The 13,820-nt window shown below is 33.3% G+C and overlaps 2 protein-coding genes across 2 annotated transcripts; one reads left to right on the top strand and one right to left on the bottom strand.

Annotated features, from left to right (window-relative positions):
* Positions 1 to 338: 338 nt before the first annotated feature.
* Positions 339 to 6,703, top strand: LOC106118863 (protein I'm not dead yet-like). Its single transcript, XM_013313619.1, has 15 exons — positions 339 to 378; positions 1,061 to 1,196; positions 1,503 to 1,655; positions 1,967 to 2,082; positions 2,480 to 2,594; positions 2,917 to 3,019; positions 3,366 to 3,426; positions 3,906 to 4,031; positions 4,101 to 4,215; positions 4,925 to 5,037; positions 5,116 to 5,207; positions 5,505 to 5,597; positions 5,713 to 5,906; positions 6,211 to 6,348; positions 6,506 to 6,703. Exons 1-15 carry the CDS (start codon positions 374 to 376, stop codon positions 6,620 to 6,622), a joined length of 1,677 nt encoding a protein of 558 aa, XP_013169073.1. The 5' UTR covers positions 339 to 373; the 3' UTR covers positions 6,623 to 6,703.
* An 823-nt stretch (positions 6,704 to 7,526) lies between these two features.
* LOC106118869 (protein I'm not dead yet-like) lies at positions 7,527 to 13,651 on the bottom strand. The gene is made up of 15 exons (XM_013313628.1): positions 13,469 to 13,651; positions 12,843 to 12,969; positions 12,358 to 12,510; positions 12,154 to 12,269; positions 11,504 to 11,618; positions 11,053 to 11,155; positions 10,452 to 10,512; positions 10,235 to 10,360; positions 10,054 to 10,168; positions 9,307 to 9,422; positions 8,908 to 8,999; positions 8,741 to 8,833; positions 8,460 to 8,659; positions 8,095 to 8,232; positions 7,527 to 7,645 (listed from the first exon to the last, which is right to left on the bottom strand). The coding sequence occupies exons 1-15, from the start codon at positions 13,534 to 13,536 to the stop codon at positions 7,532 to 7,534; spliced, it is 1,737 nt and encodes a 578-aa protein (XP_013169082.1). The 5' UTR covers positions 13,537 to 13,651; the 3' UTR covers positions 7,527 to 7,531.
* Positions 13,652 to 13,820: the final 169 nt, after the last annotated feature.

Below are 13,820 nucleotides of genomic sequence, written 5' to 3'. Positions count from 1 at the left end.
AATCATAAAAGACGGCTTCACTAATGCGTACTAATCCAGTGAGAACAACTACTATTTTCAAACCGAAAGTTTTGTTTGTTGCTTTGAACAAAGGATTATTGATTAAATTGTTAGTAATATTGGATAAAATCGGAATCGTGTATTCATTATCGATACATAAATACTCGAAAAGAAATATAATTGGTCGAAAAGTTTTTCGAACATTTTTAAATTTTAACAAAGGAATAATTCTTTCTGTTCTTAAATCTGTCAAATAAAAACATCTTTTATAAGAAGTAACAACATTTTATTCTTATATTATAACATAGATAATTATTTAAAATATTAGGCATATCTTTTATTTTATAATTAATAAAATAAGAGAACATTCAGGATGGTGTAAGTACAGTTTTTAAACTTTTCCGTGATTTAGCGAAATTTCGAAGCAAAAATTTAAAGTAAAAATGATTTGGCGGTAGTCATGTGGATTTCAGTATGTTAACTAGTCATAGAATGTATGAGTGATATTGCTGATTGTCTAATCACAATGCTAGAAATTATCTAATTCATCTTGTTCATACTTATGCGAGAGAGCGAGCGCAGTTGCAAAATATTTTCAAAAGCTCAAACATATGGTGTTCATATTTAAGCGTGGGCGTGAATCCAATCGCGGGCGCAAGTGCGGGTGTGGATGAACTAATGACACCCGCGACAATTTCAAACATGTGATGTTACTAGCTGTTGCCCGCTACTCAATATGAGCGAAATTAAAAGAAAAAAAAGCCTATGTGTCCTTCCAGACTATGTTCTACATCAATGCCAAAAATCATGCAGCTGTACTTGAGATATATTCTAAAAACCCATCCATCTAAGCATTCACATCAATAATATTAGTAAAGTATTTGCCTTCATACAAAAGCTTTGGGCCTAATGTGTACACGCGCCCACGCCTAAATATGAACGAGCACTAAGAAAGAAATAAAGTAGGATGGACTTGAGGCTATTTAAAAAAATACGATCACGAAATTCAATATAGAGACTTCGTCAGGGGCAACACACCATAATTTATTTATATATTTAGCTTTGGATCACCGGAAGAACCGCGTCTGACAGGGAAGGAGAAACTGAAATTTTTCTTGGCCGTGCATTGGAGAGGAATATGCTGCGTGGTGATCCCTCTCATTGCTCTACCGATTATCTTACCACCGCCAATAGAGGTATAAGATTAATTCATTTCTTTAAGATATAAAAATATTTTAAGTATCTTAACGTAACTGTACAATTAAACAAAGCATGTACAATGTAGTCCTAATTAGTGGTTAAACCCCGGAGAGAGCAGATCCTTATAATATTATAACTGTTATAAGTTTTTACTCAAATAAAACGTGAGTGCTTGTACCTTTGCCACAGGTTCATGCTTTTGAGTTTGGCAACATTTTAGTAGAGAACTTTTTTTTTTAAACCTGCCTTAGCGACGGTCAATCATAATGTTTATAATTTACAAGTTTCTTTGTTTTTTATAGGACTACGAATGGTGTGCATTCACCCTAGTCGTTATGGCCTGCTTTTGGGTAACTGAGTGTATTCCATTGCCGATTACGTCATTCTTGCCAATCATCATATTTCCTATAACCGGAGTCAATAGCACGAGTGCAACTTGTGCAGCGTATATCAGTGTAAGTATAATATATTTTTAGACATTATTAATAAAAAACTTTAAGCGTGAATGGCGCGCTTTCGTTACCAAGTCAAGCGTCAAATTGATTAGTTGAGGGGACATAAACGTTGATATTTTAATAAGGCTGGTTTTGCTCCGGTACACCGGTACAGTGTCGGATTTCCTTCCTAATAATATGTAAATGCTGTTTATCAATGTATATAATAAGTAGTCAACTCCTACTAGGCTCTGTACTCCTAACAATGGTGGCACATGCTATGTAATTTTTTAAATAAAAAAGTTTTCTTTTCTATTTTCATGACTTTATAGGACAGTTTATTGATGTTCCTGGGAAGTCTTGTATTAGCCTCTTGTGTTGAGCAGTCGGGTCTTCACGTGCGTCTTGCTTACTTTGCAGTTCGGACCATTGGCTTTACTCATATAAGGTGAAATCAACTGTTTTCTTAATATTACTTTGTCTTATTTTACGTCCAAAACGATGGACACGGCGTAATAAATTGATGGAGAAATAAGTAAAAGTAATATATAATTTGTGATATTGTATTATTAACGTTATGAAGAAAATACACAACATAACACATCTAACGGCCCGCCTAGTGTTTTTAGTTTGAATAGATACGATTTTTTTTCATAATTCTGAACTGAAATCGAAATTTAAAAAAAAGAAACCAAAGGGTGGACCAATAGCTTCAAAACTGCATAAAAACTTATTGCTTCACCTAGCATTTATTTTTGGCCAGGAAGTATTAAATCTTAAAACACTAGATGAGCCGAAAGATGTCCGAGAGTATATTTCCATAATGTAAAAAAAAAACATTCCAGGCTTCTTCTTTCAATGTCCCTTGTTACTATGTTTGTTTCGATGTGGATAACAAATACTGCAGCAGTAACGATGATGGTACCCATTAATTTTGCCGTATTAAAAGTATTTGAAGAAGTAAGTATCTTCGTTTTAAATTATTTCGTTGGCAATTTGCAAGAAATGTTTATTACGTGCCATTGTTCAATTTGACATTTCTGCTTCGTTGTAACCTGCCTGCCATGAGGCCGTATCGCGAGAATAATTAGCGTAGCCGGCAGCTACTGCGGTGTGTGGTGTGACTGCGAAGTTGTTTAACCCTAGCCTGAGCGTGGCTAGGTCTTCGATAGAGCAACCGTATTCACTGGGTTTGCTGAAATACCGATGCATTTTGGATACACCGGAAATGAGGGCCACAACATAATATTGACTTATAATTCTAGCCATTTATTTTTTGCAGCAAAAATTGATAACGATCTTTGAATACACTGCAGACGGCGAAAGGATTGCATCTGACATAACTACATGCTATTTTTGTGCCGCTACCTTCTCAGCGACAATAGGTTAGGATTTAATTTTTTTTATAGAATATAGTACTTTATCCGAAAAACTTCTTTACATAAAGATGGCAAAGTCGGCGACGGGCAAGATGACGAGATATGCCCAGACATAATTCCATTATTAGTAGGGTACGAAATATATTAGGTAAGGTACCATCTTTCGACCATAGCACAACTTAAAATCAAGTGTTATTATTTCTTTACTCAAGGTGAAAATTATTCATCATAGTTCATTATAATAAGATACCTTTGAAGATTTTAGTTGTTATAATGTTTACTATATTTCTCAATTAAGTTATCCTAGCGCCTTAATACGCAATAATTAGTCAAGATGTTTTAATATTCCCAGGCGGTCTTGGCACACTTGTTGGTACCGCAACGAATTTAGTCATGAAAGGACTTTTGGTGAAGTAAGACATTTTTATTTTTAATTTATTTTTCAATTATATCATGTAAGAAATATATCAGAGTTCATATTTTTTGGAAAACGAAGACATCAAATATAAAATGTATTGTAGTCAAACCTCACTCTGCATTATCTCACAAAGAACTAAAACTTCAAATCTGTCATGAAAAAAGCATTTAGGGATGGGCCTATATACTGGCCACTTGCCCGCAATCCTTTAACAACAAACAATTCTCCATTGGGGAGAAAAACTGCCTTTTGATCACCATAGATGTCAGGAGCCCCGAGGAGGCAGGAGGATACCAAGATCGTCGGTGGCTCAGGGGTCAAGCACTCGACTTGCAATCTGCAGGTTCTGGGTTCGAATCCCGCCATGTACCAATGTGTTTTCCGATTTACATATGTACATTTATCCGACGTTCTTACGGTGAAGGAAAACATCGTGATGCTACCTGCTCATATAATAATTAAAAAAAATTACAGATCCTTTCCATTGGTCCCGGAATATTTGTCGTTCCCGAAGTTTTCGGCATTTACCATTCCAATGATGATTTGTTTGCAAGCTACCACATTGATATGCATGAATGTATTTTTTCTCGGTTGGTTAAGGTAAGTAATGCTTCAATAGAGGATACATTAAATAAGAATTCACTTTGAAAAAAAAATATTTAATTGCAGACCAACAAGCGCAGCCGCGAAACGATCATATGTTACCCCTCAGGGCCAAGCGGCTGCGAAAGCGGCTGTTGATGCTAGCTGGAAAAAATTGGGGGGCATAACGTTTTGGGAATATGTAAGTTAAATTTTAAAGTTTTTATAGGATCTAGGTCATAAATTTAAAGTGCAGACCTCAGCATATTTTTGCATAAAAAACTATGTATAAGTAAACAAAATCAATCTTCCTGAATAGAGTTCGAATTAATGTAACTATAGCACAATGTATCTTAAGAGGTAATAACGTATCCTATTCTTCAAAAGTTGGGTTACTGTTTTTTATGATTATGATTTGTTACAAATTTGTAATAGTATAGACACAAGGTGGCACTAAAGTATTTTACTTTATTGTTTGATATGTACGATCATAGTGATGAATGCAGTAGGTTCAGACGTTGTCAAACAACATTTAGTACGCGACTTGAACAATTGTAGAAGTAAATGTATGGCGTATTCTAATAAATAATAAATAATGGTACATCACACGGCAAAGATTTGTCTTGTCTGGCGTCAGATCCAAAAGATTAGAAACAATTAAAATAATTTATGGCCAAGTAACAGTAACAATCTTAGTAACGTTATAATGTTTAGATGGATGCAAGGATGGATGGAATTTGTTGGAAGGTATATCAGGAACGGCTCAACGGATCTTAATGAAATTTGGCATAGATATACAACTTAATCTTGAAGAACACATTGGCTAATAAGTTTTAAATTCTGTGTGGACGGAGTCGCGGGTCACACCTATTAGATAATAAACGAAATTGTTTAATTTTCTTCATTTTCAGATGGTTATTCTTTTATTTGGTGGCTCAATGATTTTATTCTTTTGTCGTTCTCCTCAAATGTTTCCTGGATGGGGTGATATTTTAGAAGATGTATTTGATAGACCGCACAAATTGTAAGCTTAATTAAGTTAACTCTTATGCTCATTAAATTGTGATAAATTTGTGACTAATTTATATTTTTCATATTTCAGTATAAGAGATTCGGCTTTAGCATATTTAGTAGGATTTTTAATGTTAGTTTCACCGTCGAACTTATCCTTTTTTAAAAATTTCACAGTTAAATGTAAGTATTATGTAAATAAATGCATGAAACAAATCTTTCCTTACATTTTTAATTGCATCAACTATTAGTGGCCGCCCATTGTTCGAAATTAGACTATAATCCCTAATCAGTTTCAATTTTGTAATTTTTAACATAAATTGCATAAAGTACTTCTTCACAATAACTTAAACTGTAGCAAACAGAATCATTCGTGCTTCGATATTTTCGCGTCATTTATTAATATAATAAGAAAAAAGCTACAAGAATAAATATTTTTTATTAATTTTAAGGATATATCTTGTATTTTATCATTTTTAGATTATGAACAACTACCAAAGAAACCAGTTTCATCTGTTCTTGACTGGAAAAAAATGGATGCTTCTTTACCATACAGCTTTATGTTTCTTCTAGGCAAGTTGGTGAATTAATAATATAAACCTACTTTCTTATGTATTAGTATTAAAATTATGTATAATACATGTGTGCACTGGAATACTTCTTTACATGACGATTCTTCTGTCTTTAGGAGGTGGCTTCGCACTTTCGGATGCAGCTAAAAAAAGTGGTTTGAATCATAAAATTGGAGAGTCAATGTCCGTTCTGAAAGCATGTCCTAACGCCATTGTTCTTTTAATTATTGTTTTCGTAGTAACATTTGTTACAAACTTTGCTTCAAACGTTGCCGTTTGCAATGTTTTCGTACCTTTGGTAATGGAGCTAGTGAGTATAATTCTTTTAAATTACAACTAAAATTTATGCACAAATAGGCCCATTGGGGGTCCTTCATCAATAGTAGGGGGACGACGGGCCACGTCCGCGAAATAATACCAGTCCCACTCACTCTGATGTAGGGCCCCCGATGGGCTCGAAACTAGTCGGTGCCGCCACCGGATGAATATACGTGAGGGTTTAACGATTTTTATATAAGTTAACGTCTCAGAAAAGTTTGAATGTCATAGATATATTAAGGTTTTTCATAGAATTGGTACTTTCCCGGTATTTATTGGGATGTTTTTTATTACAGGCTAAACAAATTAACCGAAATCCGATGTGGTATTGCCTTGCGGGGGGCCTGTCCTCTTCGTACTGCTTTATGATGCCCGTGGGTACGCCTGGTAATCTGGTCGTGCAAAGTTCTGCAAGTATTGCAACTTCGAAAATGGTATTTTATTTTCTAGATACATTTAAATGATTCGACACACAGTACAAATAGATTATAATAAATATTATTTTAGCTTATCCCCTCTTTACTCAATGAAAAGAGCGAAATTGAAATTAATCATTTGTGTTTTTATGGATGATATTTCTTTGCTTCCCAGATGGTTGCTGGCGCGGGACCCACAGTATGTACTGTTTTCCTGACATGGTTTTTCCTTTATTTTTGGGCACCGATCATATGGCCGGACTTAACAACAGTGCCGTTTTGGGTGAACTGAATGGGTTTAAAATGTATTGTTGTCTTTAGAAATTAATGTTAGTTTAGATTATTCAGAAATAAATGTAATTCATGCACCATACGTATTTTTATTGAAAGCAATTTCGATCGATTTTCAATCACTGCGATTAAAATTAACAAACGTGAAATACTCATAGTTCAGGTGATCAGATGAAGTTTTGTTCCTTTTATGACTTTTTTGAAAGGTCAAGTGCTATTTTTCGGCCCCTTAAATTAAGACCAAGGTAGAAATAGGATATTTCCCCTTCCTACGCGTGTAGGAACCTTCCTCCGGCAAATGCACTTCTCCTTTCCTCTAAGAAAAGGGTAGAAAAAGAAAAAATACAAATTAGGTCTTCGGCACCACATTCGTCAGACGGAATGCAGAATTGCTTCAAGTTGACGCTTGTCTTCTGCGTGGTCGTGGTATAGAACCGGGCGAGCCGAGCAATTCGTGCTACATATGTTTTTAGGCTGGTATCTACCACTGTTAAATACTAGCAAGCTTTATTAGCTGATAATTTTTCACAACATAAATCTTACTGCCTTACTAATATTATAAATACGAATGTTTAGATGAATGGATGGATCTTTGAAGATATCTTCAAAACGGCTGAAGGGATCTCATTGAAATTTGGTATACATATAGAAAATTGTCTGGAAGAACATATATGGTATTAATTATGTTTTTTTTTAATCTCACGGAACGGATTTGCGGGTGACATCTAGTTATATAATACAATAAATGAAGCCAAACTTAATCAAAAAAAATCTGTAGCGTAATAAAGCGAAAGATAATACTAGTACAATAGTAAATAGTACAGTTAAATAGTATAATTAAAATAAATATTCATTTAATTCAAATGAGGTTTTTACAAAAACACCTTAGCAACATTAATGTTTTATTACTTCATAACCACGGGGGCAAAATATGTAAATCAGGCCAGATTATCGGTGCCCAAAAATAAATTAAAATCCATGTGACAATTATTGTTGCCAGCGAAGGTGCAAGGCCAGCTTTGATCTGTAAAATTAACCTTTTGTTACACTTACATCTCTTAACTTTATATATATGGATTGGTCGCTGCTTGTAAATGACAGCTACAGCTTTGTTGTTATCTCACTATGTTATATCACACAAGCTGTCGCCCGCAACTCTGTCTGCGCGGATATTTTTAGATCCGCACAGACGGAGTCGTAGTGAGAAGCCTATGTGTTCCTTCAAACTATATTCTACATCTGTGCCAAATTTCATCGAGACTAGTTGCGCCGTTCAGGAGATACATTCAAACAAACAACCATCCATCCATCTAAACATTTGCATTTATAAAATATTAGTAAGAAGTAAGATTAGTAACATATCAGTATAACCGTATAAGATTTGTCGTTGTACTCTACGTCCGGTAGGGAGTGCTGTACAAATCTAATACAACTTTAATAGTTAAAATATCGTATGTTTGCCCTGTAACGTACCATTTTCAAAGTAGGTATGTTGGCAGCGCTTTGTACCACAAGATTTCCCGGCGTGCCCACGGGAAGTAATAAACAAAAAGAAGACGTAAATCCAACCGCTATGTTGTACCAAAGAGGATTAACACCAATTTCTTTTGCCTTAAAAGAATAAATTAAAATTAATCATTTAAAAAAATAAGAAAATGTAATCCTAGAGTTAGAAGATTTTGAGGACGGAAACCTGGTGCGCCGACCTTACGTAAATGTGACTAGGACAGGGAGACGATGCTATATTACCAGTGTCCCGGTAGTCAAAAACCACAGTAAAACCTGTGGCTGTGGAAACTGACCGTAGTACATAAAAATAAGCAACGATATTTTCTTACCAATTGCATGGCTATTGGTGCTATAACATTGCACACTGCGACGTTTGAGGCAAAGTTCGTTATAAAAGTTGTAAATATTATTATTAAAAGAATAATAAGAAAATTTGGTAAAAAGCTTAAGTTTTTTAAAATTTGTCCAATTTTTCCATTTAAATCCGAATATTCCTTTTTTGCAGCTTCAGAAAGGGCGAAACCTCCTCCTTTACAAAGCAATAAAATGAATAAATTTTAAAGTAAAACTTGGCCTATTTTATATTCTTTTAAATATACTAATGTTTTACCTAAAAGGAACATGAAACTGTAAGGCATTGTTTCATCCATTATATTCCAATTAAGAACAGATGGTATGGGCCCCGTCGGTTGATTCATAGATTCTGCAATTGCAAAAAATAAATCATTTTAACTAAGATCAAGTGTAATTCAATTATTTTAAAATTAAAAAACTTACCTTTATTTTTAAAATATTCCATGAATTGTGTCGTGGATGGCATTACTAGCATTAGGAAACACACAATTGTGACTGCAGCTGAATCCAACACACTGAAGAAAATACTTGTTATTCAAATTACAGCCACGTAATTGTTAGAAGCCTACATTTCGATCATTACGAATAAATGAAGTCTATTTGGAAATTCCACATAAGATGTAACTTCGAGATCGATTTTTGATATTCCTAAAATATAAAGAACTAATTTGGCCCAACCGCCTAATAGTACTACACCTCTAATAGAACTCTCTCCTTCTCTATTTTATTCTGACCAGATCTGATCTTACTTAAATATAAGATAAAATGATTGACTGTCACAATTCGAGTCTTTAATTACCAACTTTTAATCCTACAACTTACAATTTGCGGTCCGTTAAGTTAAAAATTTGAACAATCTTGTTACCCCAGCCAAGAAATATTTCTGGAGAACGACTGAAGAAAAGTACAATTGCAAGACTAAATAAAATAATGACCATCTGAAAACATAAGCAGTTAAATATGTTGGAAGAAATTGTTCCTTTTTTAAGTATTCGAAATTACTTAAAACTAGCTGTCGCTTGCAACTCCTTCTATTCCGTTCTTCCAGACTATGTTTTACGTCTATGCCAAGTTTCAGAGCGATCCATTCAGACGTTTATGTTGAAAAAAGAAAAGGTCTGTTTTTAGGATTTGCCTCACAGTTATTCGAATTTATAAACCTTCCCTAGACCTCCACGAACATTTCAAGACCAAGATAAGATCAATCCGTTCAGCCGTTTTCGAGTTTTAGAGATACTAAATAACAGCAATTGATTCATATATATAAACTAGCGGACCCGTCACGTTGTCTGACAATTTGACACTGCGATGGTAGCGCCGTCTGTCGGATCCAATGTAAAACATTCCAAAATCAACAACTACTAATAAATTAAAAATTAATTAAAAAAACATTGTCCAGCGGACAAAATTGTGAATCTAAACCATTACCAGATCCCCTTGAACACACACAAAAAATTTCATCAAAATCGGTCCAGTCGTTTGAGAGAAGTACAGTGACATACACACACACAGAAGAATTATATATATAAAGATATAAGAAGACAGATAGATATTAATTTAATTGCTTACTATTTCCCAAAAAGTGATACGTCCTAATTTCCTCCATTCTTGTTCGACCGACTTTTTAGCAGCTTCTACACCATCAGGAGTAATTTTTGAACTTTTATGCGCAACACTGTTTGGCCTTAACATAAAAATAACTTTTGTAATTAAAGATTAAAATGAATTATCAATAATTTTATTTCCTTACCTTAAAAAACCTAAGTAAACAATTAACATGTTTAAATACATCAAAATTTCTAATATTAACATCAACGGAATTGCAAATGCTGAAAATTTGGGGAAAGATAAATACTCAGGTGCGTCTGGATACATCCTTAAAAAAATAATTTTACATTATGTCTTTCTATGTTACAATATGACCACAGTTTTAATATATATACAATATTTATATTACGCATACTTACTTATTGAAAAGACCTTTAAATACTAAATTGGTTGCTGTTCCAACCAATGTGCCAATTCCACCTGGATTAAAAAGTTTAAACATTGATTTTGAGGAAAAACTTGATGTAGAGTTTTAAACATTCGAGATTATCTACACAGTACTTGGATGACCGAGGTATTTTTTTTTAATTGTGTTTTTTGGAAATTATATTTAAGTACGAATTACTAATAAAATGATGAAATATGAATAATATTTTTCGATCTTACCGATAGAAAAAGTTAAGTTTATGTTTAAGTTGATTATCGATAAAACACGAATAAAATGAAATTTTTTAAAAATGATTCCTAGCTAGATCGATTTATCGCCCCCGAAACCACCTATATACTAAATTTTATGAAAAACGTTGGAGCCGATTCAGATATTCCAATTATATATATATATATATATATATATATATATATATATATATATATATATATATATATATATATATATATATATATATATATATAATATATATAATGTATAATGATATCTTATATCATTTAAAGATATAAGATATCATTATACATTTCTAAAGAGATGCAACTTTTTATATCGAATGGGTTTTATCTACTGACCAATAGTAGCAGAGAATGTCGAAGCACAAAAGTAACAAGTTGTTATATCAGACGCTATGTTTTCTCCATCTGGGCCAATTTCATAAATTTTAAGAATGTTTTGCTGGAAATATAAATCAATATTAATATGTCATGAGTTCGTGAGTTATAGAAAACTTTGAGTTTTTAAAGCATTTTTACATAAATAACATAGAACAAGAACCCTAAAACTCTGACTCTTGTATTAATACATACTGTCAACCCTTTCATTCCCTTTGACATAAGAGAGACAACAACATGTATTAATTAGTTGTCAGCTAAAAAAAACTTTAATAGTAGGCTATGTTTTCTGCGAGATAAATGTTATACATCTATGCCAAATTTTATCGACATCCGTTGAGCCGTTATACCTTAGCATTTATAATATTAGTAATATTACAAATCGTAATACATTTTCTATTCAATTACTTACTTCCTCAAACACTTGGAGAAGGGCAAAGTTAATAGGTACCATCATTGTAGCCGCCGCTGTGTTTGTGATCCACATTGATATGAACATCGTGATAAATGACATCGCGAAGAGTAATCTAATGGTGTGTTTCCAATATCAAAACATAATATAAATGTTAACAATTTAAAACAGACAACAGAGACAAGATTTAAATAAAGCAAGTGCTATGGCAGTCGTTGTTCATGGCGATAAATTCAGTAAGTCGTTAACATTTACGAATAAAGAAAAAAAAGTCACTAAATACTAGATTACTGAGAACGAACGAATTAAATGGTCACATTAATCCATCCACCCTTAACTAAGGGTAGGCTCCGAGCTCATCGGTGGGGACGTATGGCGAGCTGATGATGATGACGATGATTAATCCATCTATTAAATGTCCAAAACCGTATGTTTGTATGTTTATTCATTGCGGGTAGTCTCAGTATCGCCTTTCATTAATTTTTCAATATATGCTCGATATAAGTTCATATTACAACTAAACTGTATATAAATGCTGACATAAACTATTGTAACTTTCTTTACTTTTCATTGTTTAATTAAATTAAATCATTGTACTGAATATTATGTTGTTAAATGTATTTATGAATCTATTATAATGCCTTTCTTACTTATAATGCGAGTATCCAATTGTTCTTACAGCACAGAGCGCGAGTCGTTTATGTAGTCCAGATTGCTCCACAGCGTAGGCTAGAAACATGCTTCCCAAAAACATAACAATCGTGTCCTATTAAGATCAAAATTTTATTAATATTTTAATACCTACGAAGAAGAGTATTCAGCATTTGTTGATATCGAAATATTAATTAGCTTACGTTCATATAACATTTACAGGTCGTCGTCGTATTCATAACTCCACTTAGGGGAAATATAATAATAGGTATTATAGAGGTAATTGGCAAGGGAATACATTCTGTTACCCAGAATAAGGCCATTAGTACTAAAGTGTAGGCGCACCACTGATATTTCTGAAATTCAGTACAATTTTACTAATATTTCTATAATAAACTAAAGAACTAGTTAATTGTTTGAAAACTAATTAACCAGATTGACCCTTACTGTTAAGAAGATTAATCGCAGGATACTAAACACTTGAAAAACAGTGAAAATAAGCACACAGCCACGAAAGCTGAACAAAAACCAAGCGTAAAGTGAACGAAGTTATGAAGAAATGAAAATATAACTCAAAGCGTACTCCACGTTAAATTCTGCTTTTTCTTGTAACCCTTACTTAATAGTTTTCTATAAAGGACAAATTCATTGCTGTTATAGTTTATTAAATTAAAAATATTGAACTTACTTCTGTGGGAATCGTAAAGTGAACTGGGATCAAAAGCAAAGGCACCAGAAAGCATATCAATCCACGCCAGTGATTACAGAGAAACAATTTGATCTTCATTTTTATAGTAACACTGTCATTTTCATCTCTACAAATTTTTATTTCATATTATTATAATTGTTCTGGAGATTACCCGCAAAAACCGAAGGCGTATGGACAGACATTTATTTTAACAGTGCTAGAGCCCGCTTTAACATCTTCACACGAATTGACCTTGTTCGCCCGGTGAAATACCACGCCCACACAGAAGACAGGCGTCAAGTGGTAGCAATTCCGCGTTTCGTATGATAAGTGTGTGTCCCGGAAGCCTAATTTGTCCAAAATCCCTTCCCACCTCTTTTCTTGGCCGCTAGCTCTCTCGTTTGCCACCTTATGATATAAAAACATGACATACAGATAGACAAATATTTAAAAATTGATTTTTCGTTATCAGCAACCCAAATACATCTCATGTATGAGATATGATTTTTTTCCTCGATATTATATACAGACCTATTTAAGGAATATTAAGCAGTAACACTAAACAATACTCTTTATCGTTTTCTAAGCTTAATAAAAAAACAATTAGGCCTAAATTATTTACTTACGATACATCGGAAGGAAGGGAAGAAGGTAATTGGTCAGTGTTTTCAGGAACATTAACTATCGGCTCCATTCTGAAGAACTAATATCATTAATAATCTAATTTATTAGAACTAATAGCGAGAAATCGATTTTCTTCTTGTCCGAATTAACCGTTGCCTTCAATAGTTCAAATGATTCTAATTCAATTTACTCACGATGGCTATGCAATGGATTGTAACATTAAAAGTTGACAACGAAATATTATATGGGGCAGCTAGATCGAAAACTTATTAGACTTAAATATTAAGTACCGACTCAAAAAACAGGCATTTCTGTACCTATGTAATAAAAAATCATATTTCATACACATGACGT

The sequence above is a fragment of the Papilio xuthus genome, unplaced genomic scaffold (assembly GCF_000836235.2).
Source record: "Papilio xuthus unplaced genomic scaffold, Pxut_1.1 DF827542.1, whole genome shotgun sequence".
NCBI classification, from domain to species: domain Eukaryota; kingdom Metazoa; phylum Arthropoda; class Insecta; order Lepidoptera; family Papilionidae; genus Papilio; species Papilio xuthus.
This window is presented reverse-complemented; position numbering and strand designations above follow the sequence as displayed.